Source organism: Benincasa hispida, chromosome 4, assembly GCF_009727055.1.
Source record: "Benincasa hispida cultivar B227 chromosome 4, ASM972705v1, whole genome shotgun sequence".
Lineage (NCBI taxonomy): Eukaryota > Viridiplantae > Streptophyta > Magnoliopsida > Cucurbitales > Cucurbitaceae > Benincasa > Benincasa hispida.
Genome location: NC_052352.1, coordinates 25,377,861 through 25,396,485, shown reverse-complemented (window position 1 = coordinate 25,396,485; position 18,625 = coordinate 25,377,861). Strand labels below are relative to the sequence as shown.

The 18,625-nt window shown below is 31.0% G+C and overlaps 2 protein-coding genes across 2 annotated transcripts; one reads left to right on the top strand and one right to left on the bottom strand.

Moving 5' to 3' along the window:
* Positions 1-888: 888 nt before the first annotated feature.
* Positions 889-7,558, top strand: LOC120075007 (N-alpha-acetyltransferase 50). Its single transcript, XM_039028142.1, has 3 exons — positions 889-1,156; positions 3,294-3,416; positions 7,090-7,558. Exons 1-3 carry the CDS (start codon positions 1,003-1,005, stop codon positions 7,305-7,307), a joined length of 495 nt encoding a protein of 164 aa, XP_038884070.1. The 5' UTR covers positions 889-1,002; the 3' UTR covers positions 7,308-7,558.
* Positions 7,559-14,045: 6,487 nt separating this feature from the next.
* On the bottom strand, positions 14,046-16,018 carry LOC120076589 (EG45-like domain containing protein). Its single transcript, XM_039030462.1, has 4 exons — positions 15,882-16,018; positions 14,879-15,002; positions 14,489-14,789; positions 14,046-14,377 (listed from the first exon to the last, which is right to left on the bottom strand). Exons 2-4 carry the CDS (start codon positions 14,982-14,984, stop codon positions 14,371-14,373), a joined length of 414 nt encoding a protein of 137 aa, XP_038886390.1. The 5' UTR covers positions 14,985-15,002; positions 15,882-16,018; the 3' UTR covers positions 14,046-14,370.
* Positions 16,019-18,625: the final 2,607 nt, after the last annotated feature.

Sequence of the window (18,625 nt, the reverse complement as noted above, 5' to 3'; positions counted from 1 at the left end):
CTATTGTTTTTTATTACTGATAGACTTTTATCACTTTCTATCAAAGATGATTAAAATTCTGCTATATTGTGAAAATAGTTTTCTTTATTTTTCTATTTTTGAAAATCTCCCCAAAAAATGTACCAATTAAAGATAAGGGATGTTAAAAATTATCTTGTACATACATACATATACGTTATTATTACATTTAAATTAATTAGATAATTTGATATGTTGAAACATATAGCCGAACATTTAGACTATAAATATCAACAATTAAATAATTTGATAGGGTAACCATTTTGTTATATTAGAAGACACATTTTTTAACGTTAAATCATAAAAAAAAAATGTCTTCCAACTTTTCTATTTATTTAAAAAAATACCTATACACTTAAAAAAAAAAAAAAAGAATATTACTAATGAACTTTCATAAACGTTTTACAATTACCTTGGAGTATAAATTATTTAAAATTTTAGACGAGAATTACGATATGAAATGGTGTACCAATGACCCAAAAAAATTAAATCACCATGATGTCTTATATCATTGCCATATTATTCTAAGTCCCGAATTTTATTTGAAATTCTAGAGGAGTTCTATTCTAGGGGTAGTAATAAAATACTTATATAAGAATATGGTTAATATTGCGACTTATAAGAATATAGACGTATTTTAGATATTTTCTAATAATATTTTTTATTTAAAAAGACCGTTTTTCTATTTTCATGATTTTGAAAAAAAAATTGCTATTTTTCGAAATTTTCACTTTGTTTTCTCAGTCCTATTTTCTTCTCTGATTACGTTTGATATCAAAGTTTTACTGTCGAGCAAATGGGCCGAAATAAACGATTGGATGAAGGCCCAAATGACCGTATTGGAGAACGGAAGATTTCAAGTTTTCTACTCATCATTTGCAATTGATACGATCCAGCGGTTTTACTTCGTCGTCTCTTCCAAAGAAGAAATTTCTGTAGCTCTGAAACTTCTTCTTCTTCTTTGTTTTTCTTCGTCGAACATCAATGGGGGTGGGGCGCGAAGTCCCAATTTCGCTCGACGGAGTCAGGGATAAGAACTTGATGCAGCTCAAGAAACTCAATACAGCCCTCTTCCCTGTTCGCTATAACGAGAAGTACTACGCCGATGTCCTTGCCTCTGGCGAGTTCACTAAACTAGGTTTGATACTTCTTCTATCCACTTCACCTCACCCCCCCCACCTGCTTCTCTTCATTTCCTCATCTTGGGTTCTTCGTTGCTTTCTTCTTCTGTTCTTTTATCATTCCCTCTTGTGTGTTTTTGCTGCTTGTGATTCTGCCGATGATCGTCTTGGATTTAGTTACTATTTATTTTGGAAGAGAGAAGAGTGTTTGTGGGGTTTCTAACATTGACTATGTGGTTTTAGTTCGTTTAGTTGCTGGTTTTTGAAGTCTTAAAACTCTTTGAACTCTGGATTAGGCGTTCTTTCCTTCTGATTAGATGCTCTTTGGGACATTATATATAATGTAGGATTTTGAATTTCTATTCATTACCATTTCTAGCTTGCAGACTTCAAAAGCCAAATTAGTGTTCGTTATAGCAAAGGGATAAGAGAAAAACTATTTGAAACCAAACAAAAATTGATTAGGTGGGCTTACGGCTTACCTTTCGAACGAGAGGTTCAGATGTCCAACTTATTTACAGCTAATGGTTTAAGTTTTTGTGTGGCTTTAAAGGAATAAGTTCTTTTAATTGATTTATGAATTTGAGAGTGAACCAATTAAGGGGTTTAAGTATTAATGCTTGATAATGTTCTGCTGTCAGTTGCTCTACTGTCTTTGAAAATTTTCCATTTGATTTCTCTAGCCCATGGTTGGGATTATTAATCTAAACCTATATATAAATTGTTTGAAAAATAAGTTGGACCTCCATTAGTAGTCTTCTCAGATAATTGAAGCTGTCCTCTGGATCGACTGTAATTTTGGTTGCTGTTGTCATCATGTGGAACCACTGTAAATTTGTTTTCATTGTGTGGAAAGGGTTCTGCTCTCGATTCATTTCTAACTGTGTGTTTTGTATATTTATTTATTTTCTCTCTTGCTGGTTTGATCATGGAGAACCAGACATTCGTGGGGTCCATTGGAAATCCAGTTTTCAGTTTCTTCGTTGTTGTATTTCTCATGTTTCCAGTGATTTTCCTAAGTGAAAATCTTGTTGGAATGAATATTTTGATCTTTCTTCATGGATAGCAGGAATGATCCTCATGTGCTCTCACTATTACAGCTAATTATTGCTCTAGCAGTTTGATATGGGTGCTTTTTTAAACAATCTCCACTCGTAATTGTATTATCTTCATCCACTATAAGTATTACCCTAAAAAAGCTGAACCTAGGAATGCATGTCAAGCATTAACTCATGACCTTTAATTATCTTTGTTTCAGAGAACCTACTTGATCAATGAGACCATCTATGACGGTTTATCAATATGTTTTTTATTGCTGTATCATGTAAACTTTGTAATCTTTTGAATCTGTACACTTTGTATTATGAGAGCATTTTTTCAATGGCATGCATGGTTTTTGTTCCTAGCTTCATAACATTTATTATCCCTAAACCAATTTCCTTATAAATTGTAGATATTGTTTTCATGCGCTTCTGAAATGTTAAAATATAGCTTTGCATTTCATTCATCATTTGCAGTGTTACAAATAAGTTAAAAATATTCCTTGCTAATTCACCAAGTCCCTTTTCATTTGATTGGGAAAAATTAAAACTGCGTGCAGGTGTTTCATGACTATGCTACTTCTCTGGCTCCACATACCACACCAATTCTTAAAGTTATCTTTCTCCTTTTCTTTTTCGGCGTTCACTTCCTTTTCCGTTCAATGATAATTCACTTTCTTCATCTATTAGTTTGACATTGCTTCTCCCAGGTCCCATCATTTGCATTGTGCATTTTCAATTTTGACTCGTTGCACTGTTTTTTCATTGCAAACTTGCATGTTTATGCAAAAAATAGCCTAGGAAAAAGAACAATCTAGTTTCCTTTTAAAATCTTTCGCTTGACATTTCAGTACTTTGATGACTAGTAGGCCTGCAGGCTGCAGCATGCCTAATCCACCATAAGATTATCATGTTTTTCATAAAAATTAAGATTATCCTGTTAATTTTTGTGTCATACTTAAAAACTGAATCAGTATAATGGTTAATAATTTCCGTTTCATCTACCTTATTACGGTGATTGTTGTGCATTAAGGAAAAAATTGTAATACTCCTTTTCCAATTGTGCTATAGCATTCCAAAAGGCTAAAACTAAGTATTTCTATTGATTTTGCAGCATACTACAGTGATATATGTGTTGGCTCCATTGCATGTCGCCTTGAGAAGAAAGAACATGGATCTGTACGTGTCTACATCATGACCCTGGGTGTTCTAGCACCCTACCGCGGACTAGGCATCGGTAAGTAACAACTTCATATCTCTTTTAAGATTTTGTTCTTTTTTTATTTTATTTTATTTTATTTTTTATTTTTTGGTTTTGTTGTTTTTTCAAAAAATAAGAGACCGGGTAAATTAAAATAAAAACAAAAGAGGTAACAACCTTATGGCCAAGGAAGAGAAAGCCCCTATAGAGAACACACACACACACACACACACAGAAAGCTGTGATCACAAAAGAGCTTTCTTGTGTTCTTTTACCAAAAAAAAAAACAAAAGAGCTTTCTTGTGAAGGGCACTCCAACTTGAGGGTATGTATTGTACAAGTTCACCAAAAGGTTCATACGGTTTTTCTTTGTCTGGACTATCATTTGATTCTTCCTAACCAAAGATTCCATAAGAAATTTCTAACTTCACAGTTCTAATACACTTTAGCTCTATCTTACAGCCACCAACTATAGAGAGCCTTAGGAAGCCAAAATTCATGCTTATCTTGAAAAACAGAGAAGATATTAAAAATTTTAACCCCGAAAAGGCATCCTCTTGCTGTAAAAAGGCAATGCAAAAATATATGGTCGAGAGTTTCTTCTTTTAGTCACAGACTGCAAGTGTTTGGGGGGATGGGTAGGCTGTTGCCCACAGAAGGAATATTTCATTCTTTCGGATTTTTCCTTTACATGATCTGATTGCTCAAAGCCTCTTCAACTTTTGTGACATTGAGAAACTGTTCGCAAACCTGACTTTACTTTGAAGTTCTCAGTTTTATCTTGGGGCTGAACCATCCAATCTTTGGAATTTATGAGGCTCACCGAGTTCACTTTTTCCCTAAGATGGATTCTACTTTTGAATTTCTTTGTAAAATCTATTTCTCCTTAGACAACCATCATAGGTATAATAAAGGACTTGAAGAAAATGAGTTCAGTCCATAGTAGCCACCTACATAGATTTTAGGGTAAAATGCACTTGGATCCTTGAAGTTTAGGGTTGATGTCTATTTGGTCATCGAAGTTTCAAAAGAGACACTTTAGTCCCTCAAGTTTGCAAAATGATTCTAAATGGTCCCTAACTTAACTTGAAATTAATGGAATGATGACTAGACTGCTACGTCCTGACATGGATTGTAATATATTTGATGATGTCTCAATTGTATTTGATTACTTGGAAAATAATCAATCACAAAACTAATATAAGAAAAGTTAAAAAGATATAAAATAGGTTAAGTATTCAAAAGACCGTTTCTGCTAATCTTCTCCAAGCCTCTCCTTAGGTCCAACACAAGCTAGAAATCAAGGATCAGTCGTGGTCGCTTCCCAATCCCAATCATTGATCGAAAAGCAAGGTCGGTATACTAAACTAGTAAAATAGATATTTCCCATTGATCCACGTGTCGCACCAGTATTATCCACTGAAACCTCGATGGCTGGACCGTAGTGGAGCTAGAGCTATTGTCGATTGCCAATTTCGAAATTATACCTAGTTTTTGCCTAATTCCAAATTATTTTGGGGCTTTTGCCAAATTTGAAATTATGTTGGTGTTGAGGATGGAATAGTCACTGTCATTGGTGGATTCTTTTTGTTTGGTGTTTTGGTGATCTATGAAGTGTAGATAACATGAATTTGGGGATTTATGAGAAAATGGAACAGGAAGGTGATCACCTTCGTGAAATTATGATTGAAATGAATTTGGGGGAGGAGGTTGCTCGGACTAGAGTGAGGAAAAAAGTGGCCATTGTTTTTATAGAAAATGGGCTTTTTAGTTTTTACATTCTTTTTCTTTTTCAGAATGAGAATCACTTTTTTCAGCCTGAAAATACCTATTTAATTCTCTTACTCCACCAGTTTTGTTCTTCAACCCAGCTATTGTGGTGCGACGGTGACGACAAGTTTGCGATGGACGTAATTGGAGGATGATGAGGAGATAGATTTTTTTAATAATTTAACCTATTTTATATTTCTTTTAACTTTTCTTAAATTAATTTTGTAATTATATTTTCCAAGTAATCAAACATCATCAAATATAATTAACATCCACGTCAACACATAACGGTCTAGTCATCATTCTATTAACTTCAAGTTAAGTTGGGGACCATTTAGAATCATCTTGCAAACTTGAGGGACAGACTAAAGTGTTTGTTTTGAAACTTCAGAGACCAAATAAACATCAACCCTAAGTCTTAGGGATCAAAACCAAGAGTGTATTTTGCCTAAGAATTTAATATTCTATAATTTTTCTTGACACATAAATATTTAGGATCAGATGAGTTGACCTATGAGATAGTTAAGGTGTGTACAAACTAGCTTGGAGACTCACAGATCATAGAAATTACTGCTTAGATGCAAATCCCAGTTACAACTTTTGTCATTCCAACTACTGTAATTACTGCTTGTTTATGGTTGAAGATAGCACAAATGTCCAGGAATGAGGTGCAGGGGTGGAATCAACCCAAATATTTTCCCACAAGGCGTTTTTTTTGGCAGTAATAGACCATTGGTAGTATCCTTTTATTTATTGCAGTTCTGGATCTTCAAACAAATTTGTCCATATTTGCGGCTAATGACCCTCCCTTATTAGTGAATCTCCTACTCCATTTGACTAGGAGAGTGTTGTTCTCTATGAAGCACAGACACAAATACGATTACACGATACGGATACGATCGGATACGGTGTTCGTCAGTTTCTAAAAAACTAAGATATGGATACGTCTAAGGATATGCCATTTTTTATATATATTTTTAATATATATATTTCTAAAAAACGAGAATACTGATACATTGAAATACATTTTTTTTTCTTAAAAAAATCTAGGATATAGATAAATTTAGCATACAAGTTAATAACAATAGCACAAAATAGAATACAAACACCGAAATACAATACAAAAAAAGTAACATCTAAGATATTGAAGTATAATAGTTAATAAAATGCAATAGAAAAGTGACTCATATTACAAAGAAGAAGAAGAAGAAGATTAGAGGGAGAAGTATGAAGATAAACGAAGAACTTCTTCATTGAATTATTGAAGATATCCAAATGGTTTATATTTTGGTGGACTTTGTGGGGACTCAAATGTGAAGATGAAGATTAGATGATTCTAGGGTTTGGTCTTTTATTTATTTATTTCCTTTTAGTTTTGAACTCAAGTAGTGAGCTTTCTAAATAGGTTGCCTAATTTTAGATTGGGAAAGATTAGATGCGTTGCTTGTCTTTTTTCTTTAAAAAAAAGTATACATAGAAATTATACGTTAAATCGCATGTCAGATACGCATCTGGGAAGTATCTGGAAGTATCGATATCCGATACATGTTTGATACGGATTCTTTGCCTTACATGAAGTATCTGTGCTTCATAGGTGCCCAATAACTAGACCTCCAAAAGAGAGAGGAAGAGCAGTCCTTTCCAACTAACTAGATGGCTGCCCTGATCTTGGTTGGCTCTTCTCCAAATATTTTACCATCTTTTAAGAGATCATCTAATATTTATTAGTTCTGTTAGATCATTCTTCCCTTGGTCATCTGGCATTTGCTAGTAATCGTAGAATAACTGAAGAATTAAAAAATTACTGAAAGCTTTTGATTTAGGGTACAAGATGCGCAAAATAAGTATCTTAAAAGCTTTTGATTGAAATGAGAAGTTTCCACTATTTTTGGTAGGAGATTTTAGTTGCTTGTTTTTTTATGTTATGGGTTTAATGCAGGTGGTAGGCTGTTAAATCATGTCCTTGATCTCTGCTCAAAGCAAAACATTACTGAAATCTATTTGCATGTTCAGACAAATAATGATGACGCCATCAATTTCTATAAGAAATTTGGGTTTGAGATTACAGAAACCATTCAGAACTATTACGCAAACATTACCCCGCCAGATTGCTATGTTCTTACCAGGTTAATCACTCAAACTCAGACCAAGAAGTAACCTTTCAACTCCTGAGTTATGTCCTACAAAATTGGTTTGAACCTTCCTTTTCCTCCCTGTGAATTTAGTTAGTCAATTTGGGTCTCGATGAATTTTTTATATTTAATATCATGGGAGCTAGAGGGCTTTTGACATATAAATTTTGTCCCATCTCGTAATTGAGTAAATCTTTCTGTGTGCTTCTTGAGGATCTTTAGAACAAGCTAAATCTATTTATTGCCTTATCAATTATGGTTACTTTTCTCCCTTAATATGAAATGTTGACATTGTGTAGATATTTTCTTAATACTTCTGGAAGTAGGTATTAAATTATTTTGACCTTCAAAAGTTTAGGTGGTTAGGTTAGAGTAGATTTAGCTATTCAATGATTTGAAGCTATTCAGTCGTTGATTTCTGATGAGAGTCAATTGGTATCAATGTCATCGTTACACAATCAATTAATTATGCATTCATAATTAGTAGAAGGGGATTGAAGGTGGTAGTATGAACAAAATCAGACCCAACTCCTTGGAAATTAATTGGTAAGAAATCCAATTTCTTGATTTCTATTAATGTCAAATTATTTGGTGAGGCCGGCACAATGTGGTTGTTACTATTGGATTATTTTGAATTTACATGAGTGGTTATTAAGAGGCATGTAGATTTTTTAATCCACGTCCAACCGCCATTATGAGACAGCTACGATGAATTTTCCCAGCTGTTATTCTTATTCTTAGTGGATTGCTTAATAGAGTGATGAATAAGGTTTGATAGCTGTTGATTGGGTGGAGATCTAATTAGTTATTTGTTGAATAACACATTTTTTCCATTGGTTTGTTTGTTTTTGTTTTGATTTTACTCTTAAGAGGTCCCCACCCCAAGGCCCAGGTTCTTGAGATAATAATAAGCATTTTCTTTATTAAATTCATTCAAATCTTTGAACACACAACTTCTTGGTAGGCCCAGGATTAAAATGTTCATGTAATCTCACAGAGGCGGGGTTTAGCCAATAAGGCTACCCATTGCATTTTTTTTTCCTTTTATAATTATAATGAATAAAATCTAAAAAAAATATATGGAAAATGTTGAGGTTACTTAGCCTACAATAAGTGCCTTTCTGACCGAATATATGTAGAGGCTTGTCCCTTTGGGGACATTTGACGAAATTAGAACGATTGTACAAGGATGACGCCCACCAATCCAGAAATTGTCCAAATATACATAGAGGCTTAAAGTGAGCAAGCTTTATTAAAATATAGATGTATCCAGAGTTAGATTCCCATCTTTAAATGAGCTTATTAATTTAAGCTAAATGTTACTAGCTTAATTGACTCTAAAATCCACCAGCCCCACAAAGCTATTTCAAATGCCTCGTAACATTAGATTTAAATATGTCCAAAAAAATCCAGGGTTCGGGACTCCACGGAGACCCGTCTCGAATAGGGTGAGAAATCCTTGAATACAGGGAAAATTGGGAGGGAGTGAGGATTGTTTTTTTCTGTTTGTAATTCAGGACCAGGACGAGGAATATATTCCCTGATCCCAACCCCACCTCGACTTTTGTATATATATATATCCTAAACTTTGTTAGGATAACCATGGATGTTTTAATTATTTAAGTTTAAGATTTTTATTGCTTTAATTCCTTAGACGTAATATTTAAGATAAAATGTTCTAATCGTTGAATTTTAATTTATAAAAATTATGAAAATTTAGCATTTTAATTATATATTTTTAAATTGAATGTGTATTATTGTTTTTAATACCAAAATTGATAATATTTTGTTTAAATGAAAGTTGTATTGGATATGTTTAAGGAATTGTTGAAAATATATATTTAATTGAAATAAATTTGTTTTTTTAAAAAATGACGATGGAGAAATTTTCTTTGTGGGGAATCCCTGCCCCGTTTTCCACGAGGAAATTTGTGGGAACGGAGAATGGAATAGGGGGACCCCGCCGCTCTGTGGACATCTCTAGAATCAGACTTCTAAATTATATGCATCTGTTGCATTCCTGCCTTCCCTTTTTTACAGTCAATATTGAAAAGTGGGAAAAATTTAGAGAGATTTTGTCTTTAGAGAATGTGTTAACCAGCATGGAGCCATTATGAATTCTCAAGTGAGAGTCACCTTCATCAAAATCACGCCTTTACTCATTCTTAAAAGCCAACCCTTTAAGATAATTCAATCCTAATAGATATCAAAAGTCTTCTCGTTTCTTTATGCATCTTCTTTCCCTTCTTTTCGGTGCCCTTTTCCAGACGAAAAGTCTAATTCTCACCTTCTAAATAATCTAACTATAGGCTTTATTGGCTTTTTTAACGAAAAACAATAAATGAATTGAACAAAAGGTAGACATAACATAACAATATTGCATGGAAGATCAAGTGATTCAATTGAGTTCTGTATTCATTGAATTAGAAATTGATATAAAACTAACTCCTAACATTCTAGCCTTAAAATTCTCCCTTAATCAATCCCACTAAGCCAAAAACATTAATCTTTTGAAAACCAACTTATTCAATTACTTGCAAATGTAGCTTGCACTAAATCTCAACGTTTTTCACCAAAATGAGCTTGACTTAATGGTAATAACATGACCTCCATTCCCCGAGGTCGGAGGTTCAATCCCACGCTCCGTAATCATTGGTTTTACTAAAAAAAATTCTTGACATATTTCATTCAACCATCCATTCATGGTTAAGTGTTACCACCTCTCTATAGGAAGACTTTCTCACTTGAATTAATTTGCTCGCTCACATGCACATCTAGCTAACTTTGCTATCTCCAATCATGTTTAGACACAGGAACAAAACAGTTTATAGCTGTTATCCACAACCCTATTTAGACAGGGAAATAAAACAGTTTTGTTGTCAAGATCGGATGGTGAGCGAAGAAACTAATGGTTAGTTTTGAATAATGTAGATAATCTCTCATCCTCTTTTCTTTGACTGTCATTATCCTGACTGGTTTGAATGCAAAGCCTAAGCTTTGCCCATCCTCGCAACCATTAACGTGTTAGCTTGACCAAATATGCCTGCGCCATGGCCAAAAAATCATTAGCCCACTATCCAAAAGAAGGGATTCACATTCATTTTCAAAGATGAACTTAAATGCTGATCAACGAAAACAAACAGCCAAGAACATTGGTCCAATTCTTTATGTCTAACGGCCAACTATAAATATAAAGGATTCTTTAACTTGCAACTGGTTTTTTATTTGTGTATATGTGTATTGTCTTTCTTAAGAATAGTAGTGTCTAGTGATTGGTTAGCTAGGAGACAAACTGATATTCTGTTCAATTGGTCAATGCATTAGCAATCTCTTTTGTAATTTGTTGGATCAAACTTCTACTCTTGAATACATTCAATAAAGTAGCATATCATATATTCATTAGGTTGTGTTTGGTTAATGAAGTAGCATAATTGGAATGGTATAAATCTTGTATTATCGACTTTGTGATTAGATGTTTGATTTTTCTATCTCACATATTATCAAGAAAAATTAGTATTTTGTTTAGTAGTCATTCTTACTGAGAGTATATATATATATATATATATTCTTTTTCTTTTTTAAGATAATATAGGATCAAGAAGTTTAAAGTTTAGAAACATAGTTTGAATTTGTAATGTCCTATTTTTAGGTCTCGTTTGGTAGTTATTTGGTTTTTGGTTTGTATAAATTAAGTCTATAAGTACTCATTTTACCTTTAAATTCCTTGTTTTTAATATAATTTTTACCAATATTTTCAAAAGCTAAGCTAACTTTTGAAAACTTAAAAAAGTAGTTTTTAAAACATTGTTTTTTGTTTTTGAAAATTGGTTAAGAATTTAACTTTTTTATGAGAAATATGCATATTATTATAAGAAATTGATAGGAAATAAACTTAATTTAATAAAAATAAAAATAAAAAATAAAAAATCAAATGGTTATCAAATAGGGTCTTAATAATTTATTTTTAGTTTTAAATTTTTGAAATTTATGTTTTTTTCTCCTAAATTCTATACTATAGTCTCTCTCTCTTAAGAAACACTTAAATTTTTAGTCAATTTTTTTTTTAATAGGTTTTTGAAAACTTTTTTTTTACCTTCAAATTTTGGTTTAGTTTGAAAATATTGATGGATGGTAGATAACAAAACAAAGAAATTTATAGATAGATGTAGTATTATAACTTTAATCTTTAAAAACAAAACTCAAATCATTACCAAATAAGACAAAATATATAGGGATTACTAAACTCTCTAATTTAAACACTAAATTTATAATTTAGTCTAAAGAATAGGTTTTTGGGGGGATTTTTCAAAAATAAAAGGATAAAGGAAATTATTTACATGAATTAGTAAAATTTTAATTTTCTTTGTTAGTGTTTTAATTTCCTGTAAATAGTTTGACATTTGGTGAAAATTTTCCTAGTTTTTATTAAGTGTTCCAGTAAAATATTTACTTGCAAACGAACTATTAATGTGGTTCTTTTTGTTTTCTATTTGTAGCAGTCATGTATTTGTTTGTAAGTAGAAATATTATTATTATTTTCAATCTTTTGTTTTCTTTTGGAATTTTAGTGGGATTGTAAAAACTAATGATATTGTAATAAATTATCTCTTGTATTCGAAATTGCGGAAGGAAATTGAACAAATATTTGTATGTATAAATTAAAAATAGTCTAATTTAGTTCATGACCTTTTAAATTTGGGTTAAATAATTTTTTAAGTATAATTGAAGATAAGGGGATTCAAACCACGGACCTCATGATTTATAACATATTTAGATACCAATTGAACTATGTCTGATTTAACAATTATAATTTAATTTTTGTACGGAAGAAATATGCAAATTATCGGAAGAAATTAAAAAAATAATAATTTAAAATAAGAAAAATGGTTACCATACCGATTTTAGTGATTTATTAATGGACTTATTTGACATCAATATGAAATTACAGTGAACATGAATTTGTAATTTATAGTGTGATTTTGACTTTCTTCTGTCTTTTGGAGAGTATCGATGAAGTTGACATTTTTATGATATAATCTTGTGATCTTTTTCCTTATGAAATTTTCTTTTGGCCGCCCATGTGAATACATGCATGTGATCTTAGATGATTTTTCTTTGTTAAATTACAAATTTATTATTTAAAATTTTCAAGTGTATTTTTCTTAAAATGTCTCACAAATTTCTAAGACTCCTTTTAATGTTAGTGTCTAATAAATTTTTAAGTTAAAAAATATTTAATATATCTTTCATTTTATATTTAATAAATTTTCACCTAATTAATATTAGAAATTAATTAATCTTGCAGATCTAATAATTTGAAAAACATTCCTAAAGTTGGAGTTAGGTAACCAAGTCATTTTTTAGTTTTTATTTCTTATTTCTTGAATAGATGCATTTGACTAAATTGTTCAATTATAACTTGTAGATAAAAAACTTTTTTTTGCTTTTGAAATATTTTAATTTATTCTTTATATGTATTTGATGAAAATATGATGCATAAAGATGTAGGTCTTGCCATTTTCCATTTTTCGACATACTTCTAAAAATTTATAACACACGGTAAGATTTAGTTTTGTAATGATATAGTTAGCCAATAAAACTCATTGTCAATAGTACTTCATAATATTGGGGTATAAATAAGTGAGGATGGTTATATATATATATATATATATATATAAATTGTAAACAACAATCACTTATTAATAATAATTGATGTCGTATTTACTAAATTATGTTTAACTTTTTTTGACAATATTTTATGCCATAATAATTACAAAATTTATCAATATAATTATCGGTATATACGAGCAACTATTTGAATTAAGGGTGTATATGGATTGGGTTGAGAGTGTTTTTTGGACCATAATTGAGTTGACAATCCAAAATATCCAAATAAAGGCTCTAACCCAACCCTTAAAATTCAGGTTGGATTGTCAGGTTATAACTTATTATTTTTATTTTTAATTAAAAATATGTAAATTTATATATCACACATGACTAGTAACTAAAATCTAGTAAAATTCAAATGCTAAATACCCAATATCTATGATATTTATTGCAAACTTTAAACAAAGAAAAATATCATAACAATTTAAATAAAGTATGAAAAATTTACAAATTAATCGATACACAGTAATCAAACCTTATATATATATAACTTGAGTTGGGTAATATGGATTGTTAGATTATCCGAACACCCTTAATCCGAATAAACAGAAAACATATATTTAATAAAAGTTTAAATTGTAGTTCAAGAGAAATCTTAAGTATTATAATTGTAGATGTAGAAAGAGAAAAGAGTAGTAGGTTTTTTTTTTTCCATTCATTTAAAAAAATACAATTAATGGGAGAAAAGTAGAGATGTCCAATTTTTCCAAGAGGCGGGGCTCTCCCGATTAGGTGGGGAATGGGAGAGGGAGTGGAAAAAAAAAATTCCCCGTGAACTAAAAAGGGAAGGAGAATGCATTCCCCGTCGCTGCCACCATTTCCTGTCCCCGCCTCGATTAGGTTTAACATATTTATTTAGTATAGTTATATGTTTAAATTGAATGTTTAAATTTAGATTATATATGTGAATAATTTGATTTATATTTATTTCTTTCTACTAAAAAATTAATTAACTTTTTAAAACCAAACTTTGATAAATTTATTTAAATTCAAATTTTCATTCAAAACTAATCATAATAAACAATTTAGTGATAAAATTAATTATTTAATTAAAATTTGATCACTTTAATTCCGCGGAACCCGATCCCTGCGAATTCCCCATGAAATTTCTGCTCCGATTCTCATGGAAATTTCACGAGATGAAAAATAAAATGAGGAACGGAAACGGGAATGAGAAATGGCATCCCGACCCTATCCTGCCTTGTCAACCTCTCTAGAGAAAAGTATAAGTATAGAAGAGATTAGGTGATTGTGTCAATGGCGGAAACCGAACATATGGACTTCATCTTCTTCACAGTTCTAGAATTTCGACCAGCCAGCCAAATTTAGATTAAAAAAAAAAAAAAAACACTAAATACATACGTCATAATTCTCGTTTTGCTTTCACGCAATTATTCAACCTTCTTCCATGAATTTTCAATTCAAGCCCTGCAAAAATTAACACAAAATTTCCATCCAATCAATCCAAAAACTCGATCCAAAAAAATAAAAATCCCTAAAATTTTGAAAAAAGATAAAAACAATCTCCAAACCACTCACTGTGTGAATTCAATTTTCACGAGCGACGTAGCTCCTTTAACGATGGATTTATATGCCGTCGTTGACAACGTCATCGTCGTATCTGGCACCACCGCCTTCGACACCGTCGAAATCGCCCGATCAACGATCGTGACCTGAATCGTCTGATCGGGAACGCACGCCTTCGGTACGGCGGAGCTCAAGCATCTCACTAGGTATTGTCTTCCACAAGCCGCTCCATTCTCCCAGATTCCTTCTCCGGCCGCCGCGAACAGGTTTGTCGTCGGAAACATCGAGAAGTCGTTTCCGGCACAAGCGGTGGCTGTGTAAAATTTCAATCAATGAAATTTGAAATCCAAAAAATGAAGAATAATGTGAATTAAAATGTTGTGGATTAATTAATTAACTTACGTAAATAAGGAGGACCATAAGGTGTAGCAGTGCCGACATCTCCATGAGAGAGATGAAAGAGGTGAGCGACGAAGAAGATGGAGAAGAGAAACAGAGGATTCGACATGTCGTTTCAATTCAATTCCTATGATGAATTTGCAAACGTAATTCAAAATACGTTTTCTTCATTTAAAAAAAAAAAAAAAAAAAAAACCAAAGAAAATCATTTCAAATTCATTTTATATATGGAAATATAATAAAATTAAATTCATTTTCTTTTCGATTCCTTTTGTATCGAGATGCCGAATATAAATCGGCCACCGAAGTTATTCTTCCAATAGGGAGAAGCCACCGAGGATTTGCCGGCCCCGGTCGGTCCGACGTGGATGCTTGGTTAAATTCTCGGCATGTGGACCCACATAGAGAAAATGCCACGTCAGGTCAGTGTTTTCGGCCGGCCCCACCGGCGATCGGGGTTGATTACGTGGAATTTCATAGTTATGGATACAGAAATTAACACTTTTTAAAAAAAACAAATAATGTAAAACAAAACAATGTAAAAAAGAAGATGAATGAAGAGGAGAGGAATGACATACAAATGTATTGAATTTGAAGATGAAGATGAAGAGAAGAAGAAAATGGATGGAATTTAAAGTGGAAACCTTTAAGTTATTGAAGCTTTTATTGGCAATAACTATTTTGGGATCTTTTTTTAACCAAAATGGGTTATTCTTATAAAAATCTTATCATATAGCTAGACTTGAAAAATAATCTAATGCTATTTATTAGCAATTAAAATATTTCTTAATATATTAACTTCTTAGAAATGTCGAATGTGTAAACCTCTATTCTTATTTTTCTAATATTTTGTTATAAGAAAAAAACATAATCTCGTTTGTGTTTATCGACATATACAAATCTTTGATACTTCTAATTTCTAACATATATGAGGTTTATAATATTCTTAATAGCTATCATGATAATGCTAACAACCGTAAAAAAAAATATGTAAAGATTTGTTTACCTCGAAAGAGAGAGTAGGGTAGAATTGGTTTAGAAGGCAAAAGGTGGCAAATTTTGTATTTTGTAAGGCAATTAGTGGGGCTTTATGGAGGTATTTGTTACGCTTTAAAAGAGAAGGAAGAAGGGGACTTAGGTTATTTGCTTCTAAGCAATGTATTTCATTAACGTATAAGAAATAATGATATATTCTCATAATCTCAATGGGCAATTGTATTGGACTCAAATATGAATGGATAGACTTTTCTCTTACTTTACACCTTTGATTCCACTCCTCTTAAAAGCTATTGATGTGTATATGCCCTCCAATTTTCTTCATGTTTTTTTTCTCTCTCTTTATTTGATTACTTTTATAGGTAGGAATGTTAAAATAACGCGATAAAAGAATATTCGTCTAAAATTAATCTTTATTGTTAATAATAACTATGTAAAGTTAAAATATCAATTTTGCTCTTTGTAATTTAATTTTCTTTTTATTTTAGTCAGCGTATTTTCAAACGTTCATATTCAATTTTAGTACTTTCTAATAAAGGTTAAAAAATAGTTAGTCATTTGAAGTTGGTTTGATATGAAAATTTATTAAATAATAATAATAAGTTTCCTTAAAAAAAAGCAATGTGAATAACTTTTCAAAACTTATGGGAAATACTATAATAAGATTTTTTTTTTTTTTTTTTTAATAATAGAACGACAATATGAACTATTTTTAAACTTATTAAAGGTAACAAAGGTTAAATTTTGACATTTGAAAATACCTAATATAATATAGAACAAGTTTAGCAACTAAAATAATATTAAAAGTTAAATAAGAATCTTCATTTAAAAAAGATACAATGTGAATATACTTCTAAAATTTATTGAATGAAAACTATTCAGAGGTTTTTTTTTTTCTGAAGAATAATAATAAACTTTTTTTTTTCTGAAGAATAATTATAAACTAACTCTTACTAACTTCAAGATTGGTTATCAGTACAGAGATCAAACTCAAACATTTAAAGGTATAGATTAAAATAGAATATGTAATTAAAAGAACATTTTAACCCATTTTTAATAATTAGTTGTTTAATTAGGCACGTATTATAATCACATAGGTTGGTTGGTTTTTTATGGGCTTTTTAAATAAAAATAATATTTAAAAATATTTAAATTTTATAGAAAAAGTTCCAAAAATACATAATACTTTTGAAATTTTTTACTATAAAATGTAAATATTTTTTAGAATTTTTTATTTATAAGAATTTCTCTCTCTCTTTAAAAGATTACATTGATTAATTAGTATATTCTTTATGTTAATTTATTTTCTAGCATCTCTCTAAATAATTTATATATATTAAAAATAAAATAAAATAACTCCACAATGAATATAGTATTATGTTCTCTAATTTTTCTATGAACAATACTCTGCACCTAATCCTTATACTCTTCATTTATTAATTATATAAAAATAAAATTAAAAAAATTATCTTTTAAAAAATAAAAATACGACGTGATATTATTTTATTAGATAATATTTGAGATATGTATTAAGATGTGTACCAAATTTTCTCTTAATTGTCTCTATCACATCACTAACATTTTGTTATTTTATGATTATATTTTTATTGCATTTCTCACCTTTTTTTCACTCAAGATGAGATAAATACCACACCATTAATTTATTAGATTAAGTTGGTGTTTTTAAAATCATCAATGATTAGAAGGCCTTAGGTAAATCCACTTATTATTATTTTTGTTATTATTTATAGAAGAAGATAATTCCTACTATCCATTTATGAGTTATCCAAAACAATATGCATACACAAGTTATTTGAATTTTGTTTTTCTTTTTCCTCTCACTTTTAAATATAATTTTCATTTAATTTGTAAGTTTTAAAAGATTAAAACTTTCTCGTTATATTGTAGCAAAACAGAAACTCGTTATCGCTCGGATAAAACAGGCAAATGCCGAGGCCTTCAACATTGAAACGAACCACGGCAGTGGGCGTGTGTGTGGGATGTCTACCGAATCCACATTGGTCTATCTCCTCACACTCTCCAAAATATGGGTATCCCTTGGGGCCCAAACCCAAACACAAGGTTGGAGTACATAAAGGAGACTTCTAACACCAAATTTTCCAATGTGGGATTCTCTAACCAACAAAGTTGGTTCCCTCTTTGTTTTGAAAGTTAAATTTTCACCTAACAATCCCCTACTTGGAAATTTAAACAAAAGGAAAAGAGAGAAAAGATTTTCATCGAGCAGTTTAAGTCTATACAACACTGTGCATAAGCAAAGGTGTACTCTTACAACTTGAACCTTTACATAGTATAGATGATTCAGAATATACTAGAGTAACCCTTGGTTTTGAACTTTATCTTTAACAGCATCTCACACAGAGTGTCATTAGGGTGTAGTACGGAAACTTGTGCTTTTAAGACCTAACACATGAATCCCGATTTAGTGAATGCTCTAGAGAGTTTGCCTAAAAATTCCATAGGTAGAGGCCCTCACTTCCACATTCACACAGGTGAGTCTATTAAGGGTACTTCTGTAGTTGGGTACCCCACTTGTCATCAAGTATAGATCTCATTAAGAATTGAGTTCAACCTTTCTTACGCTTCAAGATATCATGCTCAAACTTTAAGTCATAGGAATGGAACTCTGTGTTTAGTTTAACATGATTCACTATATATCACTCGTGATAAGTTATTACCCATTGAACCTGTTTCTTGGGATCTCCAGTCTACATATTGGATTTTCCTCACGAT